At 32.6% G+C, this 24,614-nt stretch overlaps 1 protein-coding gene across 4 annotated transcripts in view; it reads left to right on the top strand.

Annotated features, from left to right (window-relative positions):
- LOC135195588 (probable phospholipid-transporting ATPase IA) overlaps positions 1-24,614 on the top strand; it is a 291,149-nt gene that overhangs the window by 228,264 nt on the left and 38,271 nt on the right. For 3 of the 4 annotated variants that reach the window (XM_064221906.1, XM_064221903.1, XM_064221904.1), the window contains 2 exons: positions 110-205; positions 21,053-21,132. In XM_064221906.1, coding sequence (XP_064077976.1) covers positions 110-205; positions 21,053-21,132 — 176 coding nt within the window. The remainder of the gene's footprint in view (positions 1-109; positions 206-21,052; positions 21,133-24,614) is intronic. The other variant, XM_064221905.1, reaches the window with a different exon arrangement.

Raw genomic sequence — 24,614 nt, 5'->3', positions numbered from 1 at the left:
TATTTTCAGTTATTTCATTATGGTCTCTTTCATTGATTTTATTTAATATTTGTAAGGGTATTTGCATTTATAGCCCCAGCACTTACTTAAATCGTTATTTGCATTTCAGAATCAGAAACACGGTACGCAAGAGTTTAACTGAACAAGTGCGTGAGAGTGAAATCGACAACAGGGATGTTTCTAAGGTCTTAGACACCAAACATAGGTAAGCAAAATATGCTTACCTGCACAAACCTCTCCTGTCCTGACTCACTGGGTCATGTACCAAGCCCTCGCTCCCTGGCCCTGCACCTGCAGATAAATATTTCATCCATCCTGTCTACCTTTTGGCCAAACCCACTAATTTAGGCTGAAAGTTTTACCCTCTTACATAGCCAACTCAACATTCAACAGGATCTTCCCTCCCCTTGTTATCAATAGTCTGCCAACCTACACTCCTGCCAGACCTCACTGGCTTACTTATCCCAACCAGAAATGTTTTAAAAAGAGCATGCCCGGCCCACAGCCTTCCCTTGTTAGTAGATTGCTGTTGTAGTAAACATTGAATAATTCTTGATTCTCAAGGAATGTTGATGGCTGTTTTGTGATGCCTTTATGTAGACAATTGGTATTTTTTTAAACCAGTCTCATTATAGTGTGCTCTTATCAGTGGGACTTGCACTTAGTGGGGTGAGTGTAAACCACTAATGAACTTTTTAAAAAGTGCCAAAAGCTAGCTGTGTGACTGTTAACTTCCCTAACAGCAAAGTCTTGTTCCTTTCATGAAAAGGATTGTGTGGTGAAAAGTGAGAGAAACAATGACATAGAATGCACTTCCTTTTTGCATTATCTAAGTTTTATGTATGATTGCTTGGTAATTGGTGCATTGGAACACATTTGCTAAAGGGAATTTTGATAAAGTTGCACAGAAATGTTTCTCTCTTATGTCCTTTGTTTTGTCCTGAATGAAGTTAGCTTCATTTTAACATGGTAAGCATTGGATATCAACATGCCTCATTTGTTTTTTGGTTGTCAGCGTTACAGCATTCTGTGTAGCATCCAGTGTGTTGCAGAGTTGCATTTATATTTGGCTCTGATTTGATTATTGATTAGTGCTTGTTTTGGTGATGGGAAATTGTTGATAAAGTACCTCAGTATACCTGTTGAATATTTTTTCTATTTTTGTTTAGTATATAATGGAAAAACATTGCAAAGTATAACTCAAGAGTCCCTTAAGGCCCTATTCAGTTAGTTACATTCTTTACCTCAGCTCCAAATTAACATAACTATAATATTTTACCTCAGATCCAAATTAACATAACTATAATTCTATATTCTTATTAGGGTTATAGGTTACATTTCTGATTTGATATACCTTGCTCTGCATGTTAAATTGAAGCATTTGTTGATTTATATAGTCAACAAAAGTTAACTAGCCTATTTTAGCATGATTACCAATGTAGTCAAATTTGTAGAAGCATTTGTGCTTTTGTTTTTGGCTCTTGTTATTGAAGTCACTTTCATTCTATCTATTTGGATGTTAGTGTGAAAGAGGTTAATTTTGTAAACAATGAAAATATGTCCTCTATAATGATACAATATACTATTAGATTTAGCTTAAGGAATCACAGGCAAATATTTTAGTACGTTTACTTTTAAGTTTAGATAACACTGTAGTGTCTAATAGGCAGTAATTTTGAAAAGTGTAGAATGACTGTCAGATTAACTGTCTAAAGTACCAAGTACTTAAATCTAGTGGATAGTCATGATTTAGTTGTTAATCTTTCATAGGTTTAAGTTGTTGTCAACTTTTTTTTTTTTATTTCAGTTATATAAATGAAAAGTGTACAGTTCTTAGCAAACTTATTTATTTGTAAGTTGTATTTATGAGTGTTCCCATGTACAGCAGTGTCAACATGTAAATATTCTGTGAATAAAAGATTGTGCTGTTAAAAGGAAAAATAGGATACTATTAGTAAGTTATACATTTCCAGGAAATGTATGAAATGTATGATAATGAAGGATAATTGCAAGGGCAAATATTTCCAGAAGTGAACTGGAGTAGTGAAGTTATTTTTTACTTATTTTTTACTTATTTTTTATTCATATATGTGGGGATTCCCATCAGAAATTGTGGTAATACATTTAAAGTGAACATCAGTGTTTGAGGGGTAGTGTGACTATTTTTGTTGTTGATTGGTAACTGCCTTGAATAGAAAACATAAAGTAAAATGGTACAGTGATCTGTCCTGCCTTTGGTGGCAAACAATTTACCATTAGATAGGTCACTAGGGAAAGTGGTTAGTTTATTTAAAACAATTTCTATTCTCTTGTTAAAGAGATTAGGTGAAAAGGTTATTGCTTGGAGGCTATTTTCAAGTGTCACAAGAGTGAAAATTATAAAACAAGTCATGCCCTTTTGAAAAGGTTTGAATTTGAGACACTGTGCATTTGTGCTTGGATTCTTTCCTTTATTTAGTTACACATTTTTTGAAAAGCCACAAGTAATTGAATTCATCTTCATTACATTTGATGCTTTTGAAGTGGTTCCATCGCTGTAAATAAGATGGTATTTAAAAGGAATGAAAGGAATGACAGTATCATCTCATCAATGTATATTTGCACATCATTGTGTACTAGGCAGGACAAAAGTTTGATTCCTGTCAGGATTGTGGTTCTGGATCTGTAAAGAATATTTTTATAGGACCTGTTATTGCATAAATGTTGCCTGAAGAGAGTTTTACAATGGAATATCTGCTGTTATAGCCAAGATTTTGGATCATGTTCTGGATCCATTTTGACGTCTTGCAGTGTCTTCAGCTGTTGTTTTGCCATAGAAAAGAAGTGCAGTTATTTTTAATTGGAAATTCCATAAGCCTTGGATTTTCAAGTGTATTAAGATACCAAAGATAGCTTTATGAAAGTGGGACAGCTTTTAGTCATGAATGAATAATTAAGATTTTTTATATAAATGAAATTTTTGAATTATTCATAGATTAGCTGTAAACATTTTGAAAATGGTAGATTACCTTTCTTGAGCAATACGTGATTAATAGCCTATGGTAGTCAGTGTTATTAGCGTCATTTTTGTAGGCAAGGTAAACTTATTGTGTAATTTTGTAATGAACGTAAAGAAATTTTGCTGTCTAAGACAGTCTTAGCATACAGAAGATTTTATATATTGCTTTTATTTTTTTGTTTTGGTTGGTAAATCCTCAGCTCATGTTGAGGCATCCTTATGGCTTCAGTTTGAGCATCATGAATAACATCTTGAAGTTAAATGGAAGGACAGCAGTTTGTTGTTGACTGCTGGTTTGATTGTCATCATGCTGGTCATTAAATAAAACTGGAAGAGGTTCCAATGAATAATTTAGCTTTTAATTAGAAAGAAATCAAGCCAAAGATTAATTTTATTTCATTGTCTCAGGCTTTGCAAGTATACAAATGATAACAGTTACCTTTTCATCTTGCCAGAAATACTCATAATACTTTTGAAATTATAAAGAGATGAGGAGGATAGAAAGAAGAAAAGAGACGATTAAAAGTATTGATTAAAAGGATTCATGATCCAGTTATCCTGTTTTTTTACAGATTAGCATCCTAAGTTCTTTATTCCTTTATAATTTCACTAATCTCTTCAATGAATTTATTTAAATATCTAATTATATTGTTTACCATGTTTATGCTCACTTTAGTTTTCTATTCCTTTCCCATTGTTTCATTTGTGCTTGCAAGTTGGTTAGTTTAGTTTTTTCTTGTCTCCATTAGCGTACTGATTTTGTTATACTAGAATTCTTTTTGTGATACTGAACAAAGTGTATAGTGCACTTTGTAGTATGAATGTTTTTCTTGATTGTTAGCTTGGCATGAGAAAGGAGCTCTTGATAAATTAGTAGCCCAACAATAAATATTGGTACAATTCTTGCTGAGGATGTTGCTCCATGAATTATTAGAATTGAACCCATCCCAAAGTTTTTAAATAAACACTTTCTTTCAAGAAAATTGACCATATTTGTCATTCTGGGGATGTTTCCATGTCACTGTTTTAGTAATGAGGGTTTGTTTATGATTCTTACTTTTCTTGTTATTCTTCTTTTTGTCTTGTAAGGTTACTGCAAAGGCATACCCCTACTACTGTGATTATATCATTCAAATTGAAATCCATAATACTGACATTTCATCAGATTCTTCTACACTAAGTTTGTCATGCAGATTATTTAGAAATATTGTTTTAAAGTTTTTGTTCAATGTTATGCATGAGTACTAGTGATTTTTCCATTTGTTTTTAATTTCTGTTACTTGTGGTTATTTTGCGTGTGATCAGTTTTCTTTTATATAACAGATGGAGGTTATGAGATTATGATATACTTTTAACTTTATGATTTGCTTAATATTCTTCCTGTGAAATGGGAATTTTCTCTGGTACTTTTTTCTACTTTACTGGTTTTTTTTAAGTTTTTCTTGTTTGAGGTACAATATGTGAATGAGCAAATGAGCACTGTGTCTTGAAGAGACTGTATTTGTCTCTACTAAAATAGTTCAGTAAATGAGAACGAACTATCATAACGAAGTAAATGTAAAGAAACCGCACTGTCAGGTGTGAAGAGGCTGAAAGGAATGGACAAGATTAGTACTTATTAGGCAGTGAGCAGTGCAGCAGGGGTATAATGCTTGCTGCAAGAAGACTTTAGTTCTGTCTGCATTGTGCTACATAAGATGCACTGTAAGTAATGTCTCCTTTTCAGTTAGAAAAGGCAGTAAACATACAGTTGTGTTAGCAGTAATTTTTTTTCACACTGAAAACAAACTCGTGAATATATAGAACTTGAGTTATAGAGTACAGTACCTCCTAAATTCTGGCTCCTTTTAAAATACAATACCTAACATGGGCAGCCATTGTTAACATAAGAAGTGTTGCAACACTTCTCAAATTCATGTCAGAAACAGATTACCCTTCTTATCTAATGCTATCACCTGTGTGAAATGCCACTGTTTTTTTTTTCTCTCTTTTTATTAAAGATGCTGGAAGTATGTTAATCATGATACATATATTTCAACATGCACTTCACCTAAAATGTGAAACTAAGAAAGTAAGCTAGAGCAATAGTTTTTTGTTTAAGTCTCATTTAGCTAATTAGCCTGTTCTATGAAAATTATGATAAAAGTCATATATAATCAACAGGAACTCCAAACCCATAGATATACATTAATGTTAGTAATCAGTATTTTATTATTTAAATTAGTAAAAAAAAAATTGGAAGTATTACCTTTAATCCATAAAACAGCGTGTAACCAAAGCCTGTTAGAACATTTATCAATAGAAAATTAAAATATGCGAAATCTTGATTACAGTATTTGAGGTCATTTTATTATGAATAATATAAAAATACCACTAAACCACATTTTAAGCCTGGTATGGCTTAGCAAAAATGAAAATGAAAATACAGTTAAATAAGTAGGACAGCTAGATTGGAATATCCACTGTGGGGAAGGTATTCCTAAATGAGGTCATTGTTATAGAAGAGATGCCACTAATGATTTAGTGTGTTAGCTTCACAACAAATTAAGATGGACTTGGAAATATGAGAGAAACATTGACAGGAAGTGTGTTTACTCTATCAAATATAGCACCAATCAGGTTAGGCTTTTCAGAAACCTCAAAGCTATGTTGCAATTAATTTTTCTAAACTTAAACGTTAAAGGAAAGGGGCGAACTGTCTTTATTATTGAGTTGATGCAGCAAAAATATTAAAGAAGGTGTGTTAAACTTTTGATCAGTGTTTGTTGTGGACGATTATAATCCAAAGTGCCTTATTGTCTTAGAATGTATTTTGAATTCAGGATAAATATAAATATACTTGAAGTAATATGAAGAGACAGCTAAGTAGAATATCATGAAGTGATGTGTGGTGTTAACCCTTCTGTGCTTGGTAGGTTACAAGGCAAACTTTGTCAGGTCTCTCTAAAGATATTGAAAGGCATTTATCTCTTAATTTTCTATATCAGGGAATATGTTCTAAGATTAAAAAGAATAAAAATAAACTAGTATTGGTATAAGCTTGGTGGTTGTCAGCATACTTTCAATACATGTGTTTTAGTAAGTTTTCCCAGTAGACCATGGAAAAAATTACATTAACCTATGCACATTAGGTATAAAAGTATCCTGAAATTTAAAATGCCCCTTAGATATAAAACAAACAAAGCTCACATTTTGCATTCTTGTAATAATTTTGCTTGTAATTCAGTTTACGTTTTTATATGAAACTCGAGAAACAAAAGCTACAGTCATACTGCAGTTAAAGAACAAAATTTGATTAATTGGTGCACCATCCACACATTGAAATATTGAACATTGGGAATATCTTCATGTAAATTGAATTCCTATGCATGACTATTCAAAGATCATTTGTTTTGCCAAGAAATTTTAGATTCATACACACGTGCCATGAAAAACATGTCTAAGTTTCTCCATTTCAATATGATTTATTAGTTGAACAAAGTGACTCAAGTTTTTAGTCCTTTACTGTGATTTAGAATTATTGTGAAATTATTGGAAAAAATATTTTATTATATATATATATATATAGTGTGTTTATTACTTATGGTTTCTCCTTTTATTACTTATGGTTTCTCCTTAATTGTTGTGTTTAGTATTCATATTCTATACATAGTTGAAGGAAGTAAAATATACACCATGTAAATTAAAATTTAAATTGAACATCTGTTGAAAGTTATGATACTTGTGCATCTAATGCTTAAAATATGTAAATTAAACTGAACTTGGCTCCTGGAAAGAAAAGGTATTTTTGGGGTTGGTTATATATGTATTAATGATATGCAGGAGTTATGTAGGTTTGCATAATTATGAATATTAAACTTCAGGTATTCTCTCTACATTCAGTTTGTCACAAAGTTAGTGACTTGCCCGTCCATCCTTTCAGCATTTACGAAGAAGGCATTAGTATTGCGATGTAATATCTCCTATTTATCAGCTGCCCTCAAGTGAAGTGATCAGCATTGGATTTTTATTTCCTAGTTCAGGGATTTGATAGCTCATATTGTTTATTCCTAGATTTTTTTTTAAAATCAGATCATTAGTTTTCAGATGACACTGCTGCCCGTTGAAGTTGTGAGACTTGCCTTTTTCTTTCCTCAAGCATTAAGCATGAGTCCTAGTCTTAGATAGCAATTTTATAGGTATTCAAAGTTAAATATTCAACAGCTGTAGGTAGGATTGTTTATTGATCATGTGCAGTATAAATTTTATTTACTGTCAGGTTATTCAGTACATAGTGATGAATAGCTTGGTTTAGCGTAGAAGGGTGACTTGTACAGTATTTGGATTTTAAGAGTATTGAAAATAGCCTTTATTTGTGTCCCCTTTGGAGGTCAAAGTACATTATAGCATCTAGTCATAATAAGTACAGTATTTTTATTACTCAGTAATGATGACCAGTATATTTAGTGTCACACAATTGTTGACTTTGATATGGTGGCAGTGTGCTTGATAATGCAAAGTATACATTGTTCATGTGTCTCGGTTATTTTGACTGACTGCATGGACATTTGTTTATCATTTTATGGCGTCTTGTGTGCTCGTGCCATTAATATGTATAATGAAAACATACAACTTAGAGGGTGGAATGAAATTTGCAAAAAGGTACGTAGGATCCTTCCTAGATACTGACCCCCGAGAGTTCTCAGGGTGTCGTTTCTAGGAATAAAATTACTGAGGGGGTCATTATCTTTACGAAATTTACAGTCTTTTTTTATGTTTTTACGGTAATCTCCAATGGGCTTGTACTAAACATGCCGCAAAGGTGGATACATACTGGGTTAAAACCCTTTGGGGTCACCATCTAGGAAAGATCCAGTAAAAAGAAAATGCACAGTCCCTGCATATGTAGAAAGGCACCTGTGAAAAGTATGTGTGTGGTTCTAGTGTGCTAGTATTTGATTAACAGTAAAGGAGTGAAAGCTGTGTGGAAATATGGAAAATGGTTTTTGGATGCCACTGGAAAAATAATTGAAAATGTTGAATAAGTTCTAATTATAAGTCCCTTATTCTGGTTTTTTGTGAATGGCAGTTACAATGTATCGGTTCTAGTAGACTACCTCATTTTTTAATGCCAGAAATGCCTTTAATTTTACTACACAAACAAGTCTTCTAGCTAAAATGAAAGAGAAGTACGTATTGGCATAATTTTGCTTTAAACCCAAAAAATTTAATTTTATGCATGTAACATTGTTATTATACTTTTGACAAACAGAAAACCATGGTCTTTTAATATTGCAGTTTTGCTGTATCACAGAGTGTATTTTTATGTATGAAGTGCAATGCACCAAGAAACATCTCTCAAGTTGAAAAACGTTCATGTGGATGTACAGGACAGTACAGTTTGTAATACAAAATCCCATTAATCACAATTAGCCTCACTCTGTGTAATACAAACCAAACTGCACTGACCTGAAGAGTTGAAAGAAGCCCATCATTGCTTTATTTTTTGCCTCGGTCAAGGATATCTCTCCATTTCACTGGTGTGTGTCTGTAGTATTCCGTTTCTCATTTTGTATTCATAATCTTTTAGTTCATTTTGTATCCTGACTCAGCTAGTGTAGATAATAACTGTTGCCTTTGCTGGGCCCTTATAGGAGATAAGCTTTCTTTGCAAATTTATGATACTGAACTGAGAGCACCAGAGGTGGGGATAAGCATTGAGTGAAGAGTCTTGACTGCTAAGAGCATTCATTCTTGGACTCAGTGAATCCATGTTTCTATTGTTATTATTTATATTGCTAAGGAACAGCAATCTGTAGGTCAAGCGCCCTCTGTTTTTGGTGTTGCTTATCCTTACCTGGAAGTGAGCTGTTCTTGAAAAACCTACCTTTATGCATCATTTGATTTGCACATGTACTATGCAAAAATACATATTCCATTAGCGCACCCATTACTTATGGAATCTACCAGGATTTCCAATGTTGTCATTAGCTCCATTGTCTGCTGCGTATGGGCATCAGACTTAAAATATCAAGGCTTTTATTTCCTTGAGAAGTTCATAGAGTTGAGATGTAGCAGGTGAGCAAGTGTGTGTGTGTGCTGGGCATGTGCAGTGGAACCTTTCTTCTTTCAACTCTTCAAGTCAGTGTAGCTTGGTCTGTTGTCACAGAATAAGACTAATATTAATGAGTTATTTTAAAAAAATTTTGGTTTAAAAAAGTACTATTTTGGTATGACTGTCAATCAGTACTAGGTATGAAAATATTGTACTTAGAGTTGTAAATTTGAATCAAGTATTGATTGTGCTGCCATCCCCATGTATTATAGGTAAAAGTTGCTTGGTTATTATCAAGATCACACAGGGCAATTGAATTTGAATAGTATGCAGCAGCATAGTTCTATTATATCTTGAAATTTTGCTGCCTCCCCCATCCCTTTTATATACGTATTAACCCCCACAGCTCGGGTATTTTTACATACGATCACATAATAGCTTCAGGGCAGTGGACGATCAAGATTTGGTGCCATACAGTTTGAACAAATTTTGTGGGAAAAAATGTTCCAAATTCCATATATATCACTATTGGCAACTTTAGATCACCCTATAAGAGTGAGTGAGCTGAGAAGCCCTCAGTCCTGCTCGAGGTAGTAAGGGGGAATGTTGTCACAAATTCCCATCCAAGGAGCATCATAAATATTTTACAGTATGCTAGGAATTTGTTCCCAGTTTTATTTCTTGTCTTTTTTTATATTGTTTGAGCTGTAACTTAAACTTGACAAAATAGAAATAAAAATATTAGAAGGAATGCTTATAACTGTAAAATTAGCTCATTTTTTATGACTGTCGTAAGGAAGAGAGGCCCGCAAGGGGTGGGAAATATTCACTTACAACTTCTCATGGAAGGTACAGACTTTTTTTTAGAATTTTTTCAAATACCATGTGATATATGATATATATATATATATATATATATATATATATATATATATACATATATATACGTATATATACATATATATATATATATATATATATATATATATATATATATATATATATATATATTCTTCCATTAATTGTGTTTTTTTTTTTTTTTTTCCAAATTGGCCATCCTTAGATTTACCCCAGTCATGGGTGTATGCATTAGCATACATTAGCCCTGGACTGTGGCGGTTAAGCATTAAATTCTGTATTGTCCCTTAGTCGTATTTGATTCTGCGATACATCCCCTGGCTAAGTTGTAAAAAAACAGATGTAGAATGAAAATTCATATCATACTGAAGACATATACTTATTGTACATTATATATTTCAGTGCTGTAACATACCAGTGTTTGTAGATGTACTTGACATTTTTTTTGTATATTGGTATCTCACAACATGTACTTGACATTTTTTTTGTATATTGGTATCTCACAACAGTGCATTATCATGTTATTTATGGTTTTTGGGTGATATTTAGAGGCCTTTGACATATGAGAGGATTAAAGATTTGTGACATGATGTACTTCAACTATTTAATTGGCAATATTTATTTTTAAATTTTTTAGTCTTAGTACATTTAATTACTTAAAAACACTCGGATATAAAAAACACTTTAATATAAATATTGTACTGAATTTAGTGAATCTCAGAAACAGGGTTATCATTATTAGTTTCATCTTCATATATAGCTTGTATTATAAGATACATCATTGACATTTATAAAGTCCTAAAAGATACCAGGTATGTATTTTGTGCACTGCATTTTGTGAATCACATCCCAAGGAATGCTGGAAATAGTCTACTAATTGTAATCTAAAGATTCAAGGAGAGAATATTTATAAACCTTTGGAATAGTTGTTTGTCATCTAAATGGTTGAAACTGAAGTGACCTTTGTGCAAAGCATTATTCTTTCTATTTGTCATGCCATTAACTGTATGTTCAAAGATTGAATGATTTTTCTTATTTTAAAAAATGCTTTTAAATGGTTTTTGTATAGGAGTCAGATACTTCTTTTTATCCTTAGCTCAGGAACTGACATGATAACTACCATGAAATTTTAACTCTAAGATCAGAAGAATTTACACATCTGAGAACTTTATTATGGTAGATTTTATTAGATAGGTAGTGATAGGTGAAAACAATATACAGTATTTACAATATTCTGTACATATTTCCTGTAAAGTTGAGCATTTGTAGGCAGTGCTTAGAGGCTAGGCAAACTTTACATCTTAGATGTCAGTATTACAGTTTTTGTTAATTGCAGTGCTAATTCATTTATTATATAGCTGGAGCATAATTAAAAATGGCCACTCACACAGCACATAAGCAATAGCCTGAGGGACATCAACAACCCTTAATCCAGACCTCACATTATACTGTGTTACTATCTATTAAAAGGCAGAAAGAAAAGGCCACTAGGAAATTTTTATTTAAGTTAGCATTCAAGGAAAACCCATAGTTTACCCGAATATTATACATTAAATTTACACAAAAAGAGTTAGACACTGAAAGGGAAGAGGGCGGTCCTTGCAAAATTCATGAACTTTTGGTGAGTATCACTTTTTGACAAAGACCTTCTTAGAAAACAATAGATGATCAGGTAATTACTATGAGTCCAGTAAAATGAAGACATGAATGTCAATTCTCTTCACACATACATATGCTAGAAACACTAAAGCAGGAAAAACTTGAAGCAAGACACAGCTGGCACAGAGACAAATACAATCTGAGAGAGCAATGTTATGTTGTAAAAGCTGTTGAATCACAAAACCTAATGAATGTAGATGCAGAGCATTGAGGATTTTCTGACTTCGGTTAGTTATGCATGGGATAAGCTTCTTATGTTTTAGGGGTTGTAATGAATATAGTCAGTTATGGTACTTACTACTGTAAGCTTGTATTTGGAATTTTCTAGGTACGTATTTACATGTTCTAGGAAGTATTTGACAGTGACCTTTGTCTGAACCAGAGAATGATTTTCCACAACTTTCAATGGAATTTCATGTACATATTGAAGACACGAAGTACTCCTCTTTTACTTGTTCATTGTCAGTTTAGCTTTGAAATAGAAAAATAAGTAATTTTAAATTAGCATTTCTGTTAGTTCTTGGAGTTTGCAGCTGTTTATTTCTAATTAATTTAGAAAATACTAAGATATAACTAGGCTTATCATCATCTTTTTTTTTTTTTTTTTTTTTTTTTTTTTTTCTTTTTTTTTTTTTTTTTTTTCCAAAAAGGCATCATTACTTTGTAATATCCTCGTCCTCAAAAAATGCAGTTTGCTAATGGTTCTCTTTTTCAGGGATGAAATTATTGTCTGTTTATTGGAGACCATGTTAGACTCCATCCAAATTTTTGTTTTTAGTTTCTGCTGTAATATCTAACTATATCAGCCAACAATAATGAGATCGTTTTTTTTTCTACCAATAATCGGTTTACTTTATTAAATATATCATAGGTATATATTACAGTATAAACATATCATCACATATAGAGTAGTTTTTTATCTTGAAACATTGTGTTTCAGCACTAATGGTGTCAGGTATGATTATACTAAATACACACAATTCATCTGAATCAAATACCTGCTTGGTCTCTCTAAGAAAAGAAAAGATTCCATGTACTATTTTCATTAATGGCATGATGAAGGGAAATGAGTATGTACTACAGTGTGTACTGGAAAATTTTGTATTTTGGATATTAAATGTATTACAAACAGCTATGGTCATTCAAATCGTTCTTTTTCTACTACATTTTTGTATATTCACTAAGACTGTGTGCAGGTTCACTAGGAGTGGAATAAGCAATTCCTTAATGTAAAAAAAGTAAGTACATGATTCGCAAATCGTGAAGAACAGAAGACTTCTATTACAATAACCTGGAGGTGTTTAGTTTGTATGATGTTTTAGGGCTTTTAATTTCAGATAGCTACTATTTTATTAATTACTGTACCCATTTTTTCTATAGGAACTTATAAAGTCAAGGTGTCATCAGTCTATAGTTGTAGTTTCTCTGTAGTGACCTGTGTTTAATTTTTATACCCTTGTTGAGTAGTTTTTACATTCAGAACATTCCTTTTAGTGTAGGGGATGCTTAGATGTACGTATTAGTTTATGTTAGACAAAACCCTTTTATTGTTTGCCCATGACCAAATATAATGCACAAATATACTCCTTTTTGTTGCCTTGATATTACAGTTACTTAAGGTATTTTTTTAATGGATGTAGATTAGGTGACAACGAAGATCTGTGATGACAGCACTTCATATTTTGATTTGCCTTATTTATTATTATAATTATTATTATTATTATTATTATTATTAGTTATCCAGCATGTATTTTTAACAATTCTCAGTTCTGTCGTATTCAGAGTATTAGCTGCTTGATGCATGGTACTTTTGAATATAAGAAAGATCTCAGAACGTCAAATAAAATTTATAATTGAATTCTGTTTTCTTATCCAAATATAGCAATTAAATAAAAGAGCTGTCAGTTTTCTTTTGGATTTTTAAAGTGTAGAATGTAAAATATTTTAAATTGCTTTTTTGTAAAGATGCAGTGCTTCGTGAGAAAAGTTAAATGCTTGAGTATTTAAGCAAATTCCTCTGCATGGTTTAATAGATATATCTTAAGGCCACATTCCATTGTGATGGTAATTTTAATTTCATAAATTTTAAAGAAGAGCTTTGCCTCATTTATGTCAAAGGATGCCTTTATTTTGTCATATTTAACTTTTAACATAAATTACCTACTTAAATAAGCATTCTTAAAGTGAACTATACTTGGAAACACTGAATTATTGCTTACAGTAGTGTCTTTTGCGTATATGGAATATCTTTTTTATATGCTTGCTTGTTGATTGCATTATGTTAAGGGCATGGGAGTAGAGAGAATGGTTGCATGGTTATGGTATGTTTATCAGTAGTGCATGCCAAGCGGATGATATGCTATTTCTACCCCAAGTAAATTCAGACTCCTTGTAGACACCCAGTTATATTTTTTTTACACGCTTGAACACAGCTGTGCTGTTAAACTTCTTATTCTTCTTAACACTTTAGAGCATTTGGTATTTTTATAATTCACTTATGAAATACTGTGTAAATGCATGAGCATATTTTTTATTCCATTTGTATTTTGCTGTTGAATTTTATATGCAATGTTATAATTTACATAAGGGGAAAATAAAAACCCTATATGTACTTGATTAGAGGTAAGAAGTTGAAAGTAAAAGTATATTTTGCATTAGTGAGCATTAAATGGGTAAAAGATCAAAATTATTAGCATATTTTTAGTTCTAGTTTTTATGTGATTATTTTTTAAGGCAGTGAAGACTTTTTTGTATGTTAACAATTGCAAGTTTGTTATACTTAGTAACTATCCCAAAAATCCACAGATATCTTGAGCTTTTTAAGGAATAATAGTCTTCATACTTCAGTGTAATTTGAATTATCTTGTCTGATTTTACAAATCACAGAATTTCATATGGGGACAGAGCATGAAATATTTTCTGTTAGGTCATACTGATAACAAAGCTATACTACATATATGTATTTTTATATATTAATTGTTGCTTGGGAAAATGCTGTCACTTAGATAACTAACAGAGTTGACTGATTTCTTACTGTTGTTCCCTAACCACTTATCCCCCTATTGAAAAGGGTGGGAGCATGTTATCTTGCACATTCACTGTGTTGTTTGAAATTTTCAGCTTTAGTAACAAATATCTCATGATGTACAGGATTTTTTTTACAGTGTTCATAAGAGATGAAAACCACTGATTCAGAAATTCATTATCTTCCCCACTTGGGTAATAAGTTTTCTTATTTTTCTTACCTGGATGTTGGTGTTCAATAACTGGGTTAGCTATTTGGTTAGACTGCCTGTTTAAGAGAACCCACCATCCCACCTTTCTCAGTCACTTGTTGTAATGTCTGCATAGCTTTGACAAGATGATTCCACTTAAATGCTAAACTATACTAGTGCTCTATAATTGTTAATGAGACATTACTGTATGGAGAGGTTTGAAGACGGCTTGGTTTGGTTTGAAATAACACTGTTTGGACAAATTCCCCAACCTTCCTTCAAAAGAAGCTCCATCAACCTAATAGGTTGATGGAGCTTTTTTTGAAGGAAGGTTGGGGAATTTGTAAACTTCCCTTACATTCTTAAATTAGAATGAACTACAAGTCACATTAAAATTTCTCCTTATATATTTATATTAGAGCAGATTTTTTTTTTTTTTTTTTTTTTTTTTTTTTTTTTTTTTTTTGTAAGGGAGGTTTTTTGGGTGGATCATATTTATACCAGTCAGGAAATTATATATAGAATTACAGGAAGAAAATTAAGAGCAAGCAGTGTCTGTCATACTGTTGTCCTCTTCTGAAAGTCAACTGTATCTTTGATTGTGCACAAAGCACAAATCTATAATACATTTACCTACAACATGTCCATAAACTATTCATATCAGGGAACATTATGAAGCAGCACACAGTGCAACAATTATGCTGATAGCTTCAAATCCCTGTCTGGTATAGGATTTGCACAATACTATCCACTGAGACAGTCCAGTTCTCTTTTACGTAATAAAGCATTTTTCATAGCAGGACTGCATGTGATGGGGCCCGTAGTCCAGGTTATTAAAAATGTAACCAAAAAGATTTATAATTTTTAGTGGTTCTAGAAGTGCTTTGGAAACCCTTCAAAACTATTTTCCAAAAAATTCTTTTGTCCAGTAGATTGAGATTTCATTATCTATACAAATTATTTGTAGCTGGTGTAAATGTTGGGTTCCCTACTCATGTCAGCCTTAAGGGAAATGTAGCTACGTGCTGATGAAGAAACAAAGCTGCCACTGCTGTAACCAATTCAAATATATATTTTCTCCTATGGGTTTTTTTCTTGTCTGTAAAACCCATCATCTCAAGTTAATGGTACTTCCTGGCGCAATGAATTGGATAAAAACAGTTTTAAAAAGTTAACCCACTATTGAGCTGTGGTATTCATCCTGAGAGGACATATTAACTCGTCTTCATATTGGTTAAATGTGTTTGACCCATGGGTGTTTGATGGATAAGCCACATGACCCAATTCAAGAATGGAGACCAACAATGAACAAAAATTATATTTCATGTGACCAGTTTACAGCTAAAGATAATAATTATAGTGTTGGAAACAAATTATTTCAAGGAATTATATCAATCATCAACATTTTCAGTTAAAGTCTTGCCTGATACTTAAAGTGGCTTCATTTATCAAATAAGGTCTGATTTTTGTATGTAGAAAAGACACTTTGGGTTCATCCCTAATGAGAGTTGATAATGAAATTACCAAGACTAGACAATGAAGACATCTGCAATTGCTGAGTTGTGGAATTCAATTTTAAGTCTCTCCAAATGTGATCACTTCGGCTTTCAGGCGCAGAATTATGAACACTACTGTTACTATCCATTATTATCCTAAAACTTAGTATTTCCCTGAATGCAAGGTACATATTTGATACCCACTGTTAAAATTTCAGTAATATTTGTTATTGGATAAGCAAATGTTGACTAGGTTAAAATCCTGATAGTATATTTCTTCACCTGACTGAACTTTAAACTAGGCCGGGAATTACTGATGAAGATATATTGAGAGAACTTCACATTATTTTTTTCATTTAGCTAATAATAATAGTAATAGAGGTGGGATACAAACTTAATAATGGTTATAGCGGTGGGATACGAACTTAATAATAGTTATAGTGGCAGGTTAGTGTTATTATTAGCAATGTCTAAACTAGGTCAAGACATTATCCTTACTGGGGAATAATCTATGAATAAAGAATACTGCATCAACTCTCTGAAGAATTCAAGTATAAACTGTATTAGGACATGTCTTTGCATCTTTAGCTTTGTTAGAAAAAACCATGATAGGCTCAATTTAATCAAGTACTATTATAGCATTAATGAAATAAAGCCTAGCCATCGACACTTTACTGATAAGGTGTGATGTCTGCAAGAGAATTGAGATGTTGTAAAGATTAGACCCTTCAATCCTCCAATTGCTTTTACAAAGACCAAATTTGTTGAGGTATTTCAGTACGTATGTGACCTTCGAGAGGAAACGAAAGAGAGCATCTCTGTGAGAGCATGCACTAGGCATATGAGTGGTAGCTAATCATAAGAGTTAATGTGATTGAAAGCATAATACAAATATGAAGAAAAATTTTATTTAACTTAAGATATATAAAAAACTACATTAAGTTATATAAGCTTCCTGTTGAAACATAGCTTGACTTTAGGCATGAATATGAAAATACAGTATGGAATCCCTATGCCAGACAGGTATTATACATGGCTATTTTCATAAATCTGATTAAACTAACCATAAGCTCTTTCAATGGGACTTACCAAAACACCTTTAAATATCATAAGCTACTTCTAAATGTATGTAGTATTTCTTATATTAAATATACATATAGGTGTATTGCTTTAGTTTGTTGTTCCTATGCCCCTTTAGTGCAAGAAATGTGTTTTTTTTTAATTTTTTTTTTTGCGTCTTGTTTTTAGCTTTTACCCCATAGTATGTAGTATTTATTAGTTGTGAGTTGAATATGTATTTTTACTGGCATCTTGGTCTTTCTGTAGTATTGTTTCTTTTATACTATCAGATATGGTATGACATGCTGCGGCTTTATTTTTAGTTGTGCCCTAGCATTTGGAAGAACTGAAAACTGAAATATCAGTGATACATTGGGGTTGTTTGTTTATTTTTTATTCTCTTGTGAGTTGTTTCTTAGAAACTTTACACTGTGAGACTGCTTGAAAATTAGTAGAATTTGTTCTATTTGTTCTGGAGTAGTGACTATCTGGTAATGTGAATCATGTCCACGATTGATGTGAGGAAATTATTTGAATGAGTTTAGTAATACTGAGATGAGGAAGCAAAGACTAGCTCATGATTTAATAGGGAAATAATATGAACTAATGATCAGTTAAGAAAAACTCTTCAAGTTTAGAACACAACCTTTTGTTACAATGTTGAATCATTAGCTGATGTAAAATATTTTACTGGATACTTAAACAGAGTAAGGTTGTTGCAAGAGCTTATCACTGTATATTATCCAAAGTGTTTTTTCTCAAGTACAACCTTAGTATGTATATTATTGCATGGAGATGTATGTTGTTATTGCTCCTTTTATATTTTTCCTTTTAATTAGTTCTCTCCCACCCTTTTGATGTAACACTCATGCTGTGGTGCCCATAACTCCTTTTCTTCACACCCTCTAATCCTCCCTTTTTAAAAAGTGTTCCCTTCATACTGGATTGGCTTGATCCACGTGTACTCCCAGCAGGCGGTTGTTTCCCTTCATCCTTACTAGATAGGGGTGGCGCATAGGTGAGTAACCTCCACCCGGACTATAACTTTGTTTATTCACTCCATGGTTTATATCAAAGTACTGTGTGAAATTTTCTTTCTCAAACTTTACAGAGTCGTCGTCTTTTTCTGTTTGTCCTTTTCCTTTACCAGTCCTTAATCCCCTATATGAAATCAAGAAAATAGTCCTTATTTATGTCTTCCTTGTGACGTGAAGGTTTGCTTTGGAGTTAGTATTGCCAATAGAATAGCTATAGTACTTTACTTCAGTTATAGACACCTATTCTGTTCAGTAAAAACAAGTTTATGAACCTTTTAAGCTTTTACATATAGTACTGTATATACATGTATACATTTCAAGTCTTTCGTTCCTTTATATGGTTTTAAAGAAACAATGTTTAATAAGAAATCCCATTTTTTCCATGTACGTACATAGTTGGATTTTGCATACTTTTTGTCATGAATGAAGGCATACACCATTATTTACTACCCACTTTTACAAATTATTTGTTCAAGAAAAGTTTCATCTTTCAGTTTTATTTAATGACTTGTTAAGATTGTGTCATGCTACAGGAAAATGAACGAACCATTCCCTGATTTTTTTTTTTTTTTTCAATAATTAACATTCACATTCTTCAGATGTACATTGTGAACTGATGCAGTTATTGTGTATTTTCTTTTTCTTACAGACAAATTGTAGTCATTCTTTTTTCCCCTCATATTTTCCCTTTGTATATTCCAGAAGGCATGTACTGTACATTTCATTTTCTACATAGCTCTCCTCACCTGTTTTTAGATTTATGCAAGGCTGCACAAATGCAAATTTGGCAAGTTAACCTTCATCTTGCCCCTCAAAAATGTACCAGGTGATAGTTATGTTTATATGCAAAAGGACCCAAAAGGCTTTGCTGTTTAAAATTCAGTTAAAAAATACAGAAAAGTTTAAAGTCTCCGAATTATAAAGCTAGCATCTGTCAACCAAGTTTATTTCATAAGATGTTATGTAGTGTGGTATTCGTGCAATTTAATTTGAATGGTTTTGAAAATGTTTAATGCTTTGAACTTGTTAGATCAGTACTAGCTCTCTGGGGATGATTTTTTTTTTTTCCAGCAAGTAGTTAGGAAGATTATTATATTAAATCTTTACCCATTTTATTTCAATATGGCCAAGATTCAAACAGATGAGCTCTTTAGATCATGGAAGTTTTTATTAATGAATCTTTTGAATTTGATCATATGCAGTGTATTTAGGTATTAGACTGAAAGTTTAATTGAACAAGATGATGAAGTACCATTGGAGAGCAATGGAGGATCAGTTAGAAACCCATCAAATTGGACATAATTAACCATTTGGATCTTTGCTGAAGAGGTTAATATATCACTTGGGTTGTGGTTCTGCTTCAAGGGTAAGTTTAGGGAAACAAGTTTCCTTTTATCATAAATTCAGGTCTAGCAAAAATCATTTTTAAGAACTTGGGAGGAAAAGCAATCCTTTAAGTATACTACATACACTTTAAACTCACTCCCATGCTTTTTAATTGTAGTAATCCCTTCAATTCTGTCAGTAGACCCATGACATAATTAAGTTTGGGAGTAGTTTCCAACAAGGACTTTGGTTGTGTTTTTGTACTTTTATACTGGCAAAGCAATTTTGTTAGTCATTCATTCATAACATAGCTATTGATACCTTCTTCAGTGAGAGGCAAGAGGAATACATACAGTGGTGTGTGCTTTATTTAATAATACAAACAATAAAAAATAAGATTTTCTAGTTTAAAGTAAGTTTCTTTATACATAGTACATTGCAGATATAAACAGATTCATCAGTAACCTAGTAAATGATATTCCTAATACAACTGCTAGTTATTGTTTCAGTGTTGGCTTTCTGTTTATGTCTTTGTATATTATGCTGTGTTGTCTGTGTTCCATAACATCCCTTAATCAATATCCTGATGTGGAATATCTGTATTTCTTTGTCAATCATTAAACTGAAAATGCGTTGCATATGAATTGTGTAGCACGCTGTTCCTCTTTTGTAAATGTTGCATCGCATTCACTTTTACTTATCTTTTCCTATCCTGTACTAAAGGTCAGGCATTACTGCCCAACCTGCAATAGCGCTATATGAAGGAATATATAACTCCAATGCTTGATTTAGAGAATTTTCAAGAAACAAGGATAAAAGCATTCTTGTGTATTGTAACTGTACTTTGTCGCCTCGGCTTTGATGCTGTGTATGTATGTATGTATGTATGTATGTATGTATGTATTTGTGATATATATATATATATATATATATATATATATATATATATATATATATAGATATATAATATATATATATATATATATATATATATATAATTTTATGTACATATATTTTTACATATGAAGAAAATTGCCATACTCATTAAATGTAAGTTGGGGTTAGTGGTGCCTACAGTTGTATGTATTATTATTACTTTTGCATCTCATGTTAGTTTTTAAATGCTGAGGCTTATCTGGTTTTTAAAATATGCTGGTTTTATTTATGTATGATTAAATACAGTCATAGTCATTCACATTGCTTTGTTTTCAAGTATTTTAGCTGTAAAATATTTACTCTATTATTCTTGAAATATCCATTGTATTGCAATTTCTTTTGTACAACTTATGATCTACATTTTACCTTTAGAGTTAGGCAGAGCTCCATTGCAGTAGCTATACCCTTTTTGTAATGAAATGGTTGCTTTACAGGCTCACAGAAACTGCGAGGCTCCTGAAAAATGTATTCCGACGCACTACAACTCGTGTCAACTTAGAAGTAGAGCTAGCACGTAAGTTATCCTTTTGGAGTATTGTACATATTTGTTCTTATGTTCCTAAGTGGTCTTTAATATTTTTAGGCTACTGTACCTGCAGAAATCCTGCCAAACATTTTTGTTTTGTATTTAAAGGAAAAATTGACCCTACCTTTAGAATAATAGATTAATGCAATATTCTTCAGAAGTCTTGCAGTGGTTTTTCCTACCATCATTTTTATTCTTTCATGTATTTTGTCAAAAGTAAGGTAGATGTATGTGTGAAAATTTGCCACAGTAGAATTCAGTGGAATTTTTGTGAGCACTAGCAACACTTTTTCTATCAATCGTGTGAACCATGGATATTCGATGGATAGCTCACATGATTCAGTCCCTAGATGTACAGACTGGAGTAATATTAACAGTATTGTGTGAATGCCCAAAATAATCAACAAAAATGTTAGGTTTTGGAAACAAATCTGTTAAAGAAATTTTCAAGCAACGCAATTGTAAAATACTATTTAATTAAAATAGTGGTAATTTAATATTCTAAACAATATAATTAAAAATGACAAATGTTAGGGCCAGCTCAGTGAGAACTAAATGCTGTAAATTTGGTCAGTGATCTGATGAAACTACTTTATACTAATGATAACAATGTCTCGGCTACTTGTATTTATTCAGTAAGTTTATTTTTGTTAATGCTTTTGGTGCATAACATGAACTTCTTTAAAGTTCTATTGAGAGATGACTTTAAGTAATCAGAAGATCTTAAAAAAAAAAAAAAAAAAACTGAAGTCGCCAGAAAACTCTGAAATTAAATCTTGAACACTAAAAACAAAGTAGACCAAAAAAATCAGGATTTAACTCCTGAGTCCTAAAAATATACCACACTGCTTTTATATGGTAATGCCTACGTATTGCCACTTTTGATAGCCCAAAAAGCCCTTGCTGTCATGAAGTTTCCATTACGTGTCTGGATGAGAGCAACCACACGTTAGAGCAGACTGGTAGAAACCAAAGCCAGTCAGAAGACATGATGTTGGTCCCTCACATAAAAGAGCCAACCATAAGCCTTGGCAAGAAAAATGCAGCCAAGTCATTAGTCATAAATGACAACGAATGAAGCAGTTGCCGAGGAGCACTCCATCAGTGGTAGCAACCAGCTATAGAAAATTCCTGTGACATGGACAGAAGGCTGGTCTGTATTCGGGCAAAACAAGAAGAGGGGGGATGAGTCCCCAATTAACTGAAGCAAGGTCAGACACAAAGGTAACAAACAACCAAGGATAAAGCAAGAGGTTGGAACAGCAATAAAAAATATCCAAAGTAACCAAAATACTGTGTAAAAAGAGTATGGTAGAATGAACACTTAAGATCATTCAGGGACTAATGAGGAGCATGTTTTTGAGTTTTTAATGTCTTTGCCTTTCCCACATGGTAGTTACATGTTCATCACATACAGCTGTGTGAGGTCAGATAAATAACTAACTTCCACCTGTATTGAAAGACTATACAGTCACCATTGAAAATAACTCACGTTTTGGTGACTGTATAATGATGCTAAATTTTTTCAGTCAGTAACCTGAAAGTGCATTTTGAGTTGTGTGTTAGACAAATGCATATACGTACACATGCATTCTTTAATGAAAAACTGCATGTTACTTATGTGGTAGGATACAAGGTATGAGTAAAATACCTGACACAAAGTTTCTTCATTCATTTTTAAAGAACCAGCAGAGTTGTTACAAAAGTGTATGTGTTTGTAGTATTCCAGTATTGAGTACTTAGTGAAACATTACTGTATAATTCTTTGAAATTGATTCTTATCATGAGAGCAGTCAAGTCTGATGTAGTACAGTCAATATGAAGTTCTCAATAAATGCAAGTTGTGTTGGATTTTTCAACATCATGCCTAATAAGTTCGGGTGCGTTTCATTACCATTAAATGGGCGAAGTACAAGAGATTTTTAGGTACAATTAATTACCTGGCGAAGCATAAGTCTGTTGTTATCTTACCCATTATTGATATTTTCATTGGCTGTCATTGTCATCATCTTGGTGAAATCTAGGGCTTCAATTGAGGGGGGAAGGGGGTTCCTCAGCATTCCAGGATTCTGGGACAAGGGATATTGCTTGGAATCCTATACCAGATAATCCTACAATCCTACATACATTCTCTGGGCAGTATCTGTAGATTACTTAATTGATCAAGTATTTTATACATAATGTTCTTATAAGTCAAGGTCCTGTCTGTTAACATTCAAACTGACGTAAGATAAACATAGGCACATATGATTGAACAGGCAAAATATTAATTAATCATTCATTTAGCCACTAAAGAAACTTGTTGGTATTTGGAACGGCATTCAAAGTTCATTACAGTATTGTAAGAAAATAAGAATATATGTTGAATCATCTGGAAGCTATATACTCTACAAATACTTGGAGGGGACACCTGAAGGACATGTAAAAAAAATAACAATTGAATCATTTGCACAGTCACATTCACACTGAAAGCAGTTCATAAAATGACACTTCAAAGGGGACAAAAAGTAGTCTCATTACATTAACCACAAAATAAGCTCACTGATATTTGAACTGGCATTCAGACTTGATTACAGTGGAACCTCTACTTACGAAAGTCCCTACGTTCGAAAAATTCAGGTTACAAAAGCAAAGACAAAGATTTTTTTTGCTTCTGTGTACGAAAATAATTCAGGTTGCAAAAGGGTAAAGTCCAAGATTTCCCCGGGCCACTGAGAACAATTTTAAAACTGGCGCGCCGCCTACTCAGTAGACTCGCCACCATCCTCCAGCTCTCCCATTGGTTCCTGATGCTAGTCACCACTGTAAGATCCTGCTCTCCTATTGGTCAGCATCTGTTCCATCATGCCTCTATGTAAAGGCATTCCTTGACCATTTTTTGCGGCAGCGTTATCGTAAACTCCTAGAATTCGTTCGTTCACATATTTTTCGTTTGTTAACGTAAATTTGTGTTAGTGATTTCGCTTTCGTTGTACTGTAAATTACTTTATCGTGTTGTGTGTGAACTTAATGACTTACGTTATTAGCCATGGGTCCCAAGAATGTTGCTGAAGTTCATGGAAAGAAGAGGATGATTTCTATGGAGATGAAGATGGCGATAATCAAGAAGTGTTAATGTGTTTCGTAAAGTTTAGTGTTAATGTTTTCTGCCATTTTTAAATGTGTTTCGTAAAGTTAAGTGTTCATGTTTTCTGCTGTTTGTCCTCCCCTTCTGTTGCCACTTTCGGACATCGCCTCACTCGAAAGGTAAGGTTCCACATTTTAGTACATACGTATGTACATGTACACACAGTATTTCTTGTTCCCTGTACACTAATACACTTTATTTACAGGTACAGTAACGGTTAGGTTAACTACTGAATTGTCCAAATTGTTGTATTTCATTGTTTATTGGTCAATTTAGCTTTATTATAAAATTTCATACAATGAACTTACCTGTCAGATATATACATAGCTAAGACTCCGTCGTC

Source organism: Macrobrachium nipponense, chromosome 16 (genome assembly GCF_015104395.2).
Source record: "Macrobrachium nipponense isolate FS-2020 chromosome 16, ASM1510439v2, whole genome shotgun sequence".
Lineage (NCBI taxonomy): Eukaryota > Metazoa > Arthropoda > Malacostraca > Decapoda > Palaemonidae > Macrobrachium > Macrobrachium nipponense.
Note: the sequence above shows the minus strand (reverse complement) of the source record. Positions and strands in the feature narration are given on the sequence as shown.